Source organism: Branchiostoma belcheri, unplaced genomic scaffold (assembly GCF_001625305.1).
Source record: "Branchiostoma belcheri isolate BF01 breed outbred unplaced genomic scaffold, Haploidv18h27 scaffold6, whole genome shotgun sequence".
Lineage (NCBI taxonomy): Eukaryota > Metazoa > Chordata > Leptocardii > Amphioxiformes > Branchiostomatidae > Branchiostoma > Branchiostoma belcheri.
The window spans coordinates 1,084,460-1,089,630 of record NW_017804242.1 but is presented as its reverse complement, the minus strand read 5'-3'; the positions used below and the strand labels follow the sequence as shown (position 1 = coordinate 1,089,630).

The following is a 5,171-nucleotide window of genomic DNA, read 5'->3' as shown; positions in this document are numbered from 1 at the left end:
GAGCGACCGTCCAGCGACTAAAGGCGCCTTTGTGTCACCCTTGCTTTCATAATTGGAATATGACGCACTGAGATTCCAAAGTATGGAACAAAACACACAGATCGTGAAAGGATTCGTTCTTTATGTACTAAATTCGCGATCTCAGATCTCTACGGGTCGCAGGTTCTACATGTTTATTTATTTATTTATTTATTTCGGCTTCTACATGTAGTGGAAAGGGGGTATGTCTTTGAAGTTATCCTCATTAAGATAAGAATCACTGTTACGGTTACGCAAGAGAAAACCAGTAGAGCAATGAAATTACGTTTAGATCAGCCAAAGACCTCAATTTGAAAGCTCCTTGCATCAAATATCAGAGGATGTAAAATCAACCAACTGGTAATCAATTAGTCAAAAAAAAGTATGAAAACCAAAAGGGCCGAAGCATGTTCTCTCACTTTCACGTATCTACTAATGAATTCGTGTCGTCTCAAGTGCTAATGTGTGTTTGTGTTGTCCACGTGTTGCAGTTTTGTTTGACGAAGTGGTGTCAGTCAGAAATTCATTATTACATCATTAGACATTCAAACACACACCTCGACTCCTGGTCACAGACGAATGTTGTTTTTTCTTCTTCTCTGAAACATAAGCATATAAGAAAAATTCGTATTCCGTATGAAACTTGACAAAACATGTATCATTAGGCCACACCAATTTAATTTGTTGGTTCTCGGATTCGCCTCTTGGTTTTTTTCTGATTTGCAAAAAAAAAAAAAATTGATTCTGGTCCTGAATCAACTGGAAAATGCTCATGTTTTGCCCCCCCAACAGTTGAGGAAAGTCCTTTTCTTCCTAGTTGTTACAGTTTTCCCATCTATCATTGCAGTGGTTTGATTAAAAGTTCAAAATTCAATGTTTAAATTTTAACCCAGCCTTTTGTGTTGACTTCATGGCTCACTTTGCAGCATTTAAGCCTATAATAGGATGCCTAGACCTGTTTTTATTTTTATTTTTTTTCGCCCTGTCGCTTCATATTTTTTCTGAAAAAATCCGAGAACCAACAAATTAAATTGGTGTGGCCTTAGCTCAATATGTTCGTACATCTACAACTGCCTCAAGAGGCGAGAAGAAGTTGAACCTGTAAATAGTAGATCACTTTAGTATGTATAGTTTAAGTGTTTTTGCTGTTTATGACCTGTACTTAGCTTGTAAGAGCATAAACGTACAAGAAAGGTCTTTCATTCTATAGGTCAAAGCGACTACACAGGTTATTACTAACGCAACGTACACCTATCTATAATCTGGACTAGTACATCGTGTAATCTTTCAAACCATGAACAGGAAGGCAAAGAGAGGATCTGTGCAAATTAAAAGTCCGTGCTGACGCGACTATTAATAATGTATATCTGGACAAACAGATGGTGGTTGGGGAGGAATGTTGGGTGTACAAATGCATATCTGGCGTCATCTCGCGACCGCGTGGTCCTCATGCAAGCAAAAAGGGACCTGTCAGGTCTAATTTGTCACGTGGAGCTGACACAGCCAACACGTGTGAGTCTGAGTGACACAGCCAGGGGAATGTTTTCCCGGATCGCGAGGACAAACTGTTCATCATATTATAACGGCGCTCATGTTTGTGTTGGAATTCTAGAAGTGTGGAATTGGTCCTATGTGAGAAATGTAAGTCAGGTAGACTTTCAAGGTGTCGCGAATTTTTCACGTAGGGAGGACCGGACTTCGCGCACTGACGACTAGCCAATCGCAGAGCAGCGAGGAAGTAGATTCGACCAATGAGAGGCGGGCTGTGTTTGTGGCCTCAGACTTTATAACGGGCACAGCCCCCGTCTAGATCTCCGCACGCCATCTGATCTGCAGCAGTAACCGGCAAAACTCATCGTACCGCAGGCATGGAGGACATGGCACAGTTCGCACAGCTAGCCCAGCTGGCCCAGCGCAACCCTGAGATCAAGTATACAGAGGTAAGCAAGTCAAGTTTTATGTGTGAGGCTTCGGTATATAATATTGGGGGCTGCTTCCCACGCGAGCATGCAAGCAGGTGGCTACATACACCGCTTGTACGATCCTTTCGTAAGTTTGCTTGAGAAGCCATACCTCTGTAGGGCTATCTGTTGGGCTATCTTTGCTCAGATCGGAATCAATGTGTCCAGATATCTGCGCAATAATCCTTTGCTGTACTCCAAAAAGACAGAGAAAGGCAGAGTAGAGAGACGCCAACCTTCGGATAGGTTGTGCTGCGATGTAGACTGTATTGCTCGCTGCGCTGTTTATATGTGACATAGCAAAGATAGGGACGCACTGTACAATTATGAAACCTTCTTAATTCGGGTCGGTGACTGACTAGAAAGAGTGAGTTGAAGTCCACAAATGGACGTTACATTATTGCTACACGTTGTCGATAGGAGGAAAGTGGACCGCGGTGTTTGGATTCACTAGTGCACGGGTCAGTTGTTTGCATATAGGTCGTACTTGTAACGTATTAAAGTAAACCGCTCAGTGTTGATGTACATCTGGTCTGTTATAAAATCTCTCTCGGCGAATTCCTCCGCTGCCCCGGGGTTTGATTAATGTGTAACTCCGCTTAAGTTTTCCGGCACACGACCTGACAGAACTAGTCCCCACAAAACTATCGACGGGGGTCGAAATATAGTAAAAATGCAGCCAAATAGGAAAAATATCCGTGAATAGTTTTTTTATCAGGTTGGTAAGACACTGTGTAAGGTGACAGGCGGTCACTGAAACGTCGGCTGAATAAAAGACTTGGTTGTGTTACAAGATTCTCTTTACTCAATAGGAAAAATAATTTGCCAGGTTTATAGTTTGGCCACTACAAAGTTCAGTTGTCCCTATATTACAGCGGCTCGCTCCCGCGACTCTCTCTATTTTGTCAGCTTTTCGTTGGATATACATACATGTACTGGCCTGTACAAAAGTGTAAACCTCCGAAAGCTTCTGCTTGTAGAGTATGACCAGGAGAGGTCGCGGGGGTGTGGACGCCGGTCACCAGACCTGGACTCGTGAGAACCGGCGTGACTCACCTAGATCCAAAGTCCTAGTCTGTATGTCTTCCGGTATCCTGTGATACTGTAGTACATACAGTCAGGAAGGTCTGCAAGTCGTTCTCCGTGTGAAGTAAAGAGCTATTTTGATTCACCGTTTATATTATAATCACATTATTTGACCGCTCGAATTTAATGTTTAGCGTCGTCAGTAAATTATCCGTGAAGCGCGGTTGGTAGCTTGAAATTATGCTACGAGAGGTAGCACGTTATGCATTATCCTGAAATTATCAAAATGACAAATTAAACTCTTCGTATCGCCCAGCTAAACGCCAGACTGGCCAAAAGTCACAACTGAGCGCCCGCCTGTGTTCGCGGCCTAGTTTTGCCAGAAGCTCCATGAAAGAAAGTGAGCAATACAATGAAATCATTCCCAAAAGTTTTCGCAATAACAAGTCAATTTACTATTATTAACCGTTGCCTACTGTAATTTATCGATAAGCGTTGCCAGGATGACCACATGTAGACCCTCCCTCAAAAGCAGTCCATGTTTTTGTAGTGTATATTTTGAAATGGTGGGAAGTGTGGCGTGCGTAGTACTATTTCCCTGTCTTGTGATGTCAAGCTGTGGGGGTGTTTGTTGGCATAAAATGGCGTCATATTTTTGATTGATTGATTGATTGAATGAGTGAACGAACGAACGAACGAAGACCTTTCAACTTTCTCAAATAATGTTAAAATAATAAAAATCTAATGCAAATTCTTGCTATACGGATGATTGCGAGTTACATGAAAAGACTAGCAAGGAAGAACTGACACGCGACCACTCTAGTATAAATGTATAGATGCTAACTCTGAAATTCTAACTTGTTGGGACTGACAACACTCTTTCTGAAAAAGTAGGTTCTGTGTAGCCACTACCAGGCTAAGGGAGAGGGCTGGAAAGAGTAAAAATCGGCCAAATATAGAGATAACATGCCGGGGGAGTTGGTCCGCTATACTGTTTGCCACTAACTGTACTCTTTGGTGGACCAACTCCCCTGGCATATTATCTCTCTATTCTACTCTTTCCAGCCGCCCCCCGAAGCCTGGTAGCGGCTAGATTCTGTGATGTTTAGAGAAGAGCAGTTTTCCTTTATTAGTACAGGAGCCAAGGCCTGAAAAAAAATGATTTCGTTCTTTAAATTAAACGTGGGAACATAAGGATGGAATTTGGTGGCTTCTTCCTCTTACAGTACCTGTTCTCGCATTACTTCCCCGCGCATGAAACGCCAGTCATCAGCACGCCCCGGACTTACATTGAGCCGGCGGTGTCCGGATGATTTACTGCGGCCGTTGACCGTCGTAGTTACCGTCCATTCGCCCAATTATGCCGCTAATTTAATCCTCATTAATTTTCAACGCGATAGAGGCCGCTATCACACGCCGCATTGTTATCTTACACATTATTCTATTAGCCCGGCAAATTGGCAAACACTCGCTAAACAGCGGCGATATATCAAAAGGACGTCGCGATCGTGCCATTTTTCGCCTCCGCTCGAACAAACAAGTACACGCGAACGGCGACTGGAGTTCATTAGTGACGGGCGGCGGTCGCGATAAAAACAGGAAGAACTCGGCGGCTATGACGTTTGTTTGTTTCATTTTTCATTCACTTATGACGTTAATGATTCTTTATTGACACAACAAAAAAGTACAGGGACTTTTGTATGGTCTTCTACAACTTGATACAAGTAATTGACCTTTGGTGAGATCTTTGGGTAGCTAACAGGGCCAATGAATTAAATTGTTTATTGAGATCTCGAGGTCTAATTACAAATACAACAGGAACATGTGATATATAAGTACAAGCAAGGACATTATATCTGTACAATCAGTGGTATAATGTCCTTGATACAAGTAATACATAACAAGACAGAAGGAATTAAAACTACCATAACTCCTAAAACTACTGGGTTTGACTTCTTTTTGGAAGACAGTGGAACACAAAAGATCCCACTTTTTCCGTAATGTGTGGGCTTTCGGTAGCCTCTACCAGGCTTCGGGAGGCGGCTGGGAAGAGTAGAAATTGGTCAAATAGAGAGAAAGCATGCCGGGGCCCGGGGGAGTTGGTCCGCTAGAGAGTACATTTTTGTCGCCAACTCCCCCGGCATGTTATCTCTCTATTTGGCCAAA

General features: G+C 42.9%; 1 protein-coding gene across 2 annotated transcripts in view; it reads left to right on the top strand.

Annotated features, from left to right (window-relative positions):
• Positions 1–1,565: 1,565 nt before the first annotated feature.
• The window catches only part of LOC109482376 (retinal dehydrogenase 1-like), a 42,602-nt gene continuing 38,996 nt past the window's right edge, over positions 1,566–5,171 (top strand). The window contains exon 1 of one of the 2 annotated variants that reach the window (XM_019785077.1): positions 1,566–1,958. In XM_019785077.1, coding sequence (XP_019640636.1) covers positions 1,887–1,958 — 72 coding nt within the window. In that variant the 5' untranslated portion in view covers positions 1,566–1,886. The remainder of the gene's footprint in view (positions 1,959–5,171) is intronic. The other variant, XM_019785076.1, reaches the window with a different exon arrangement.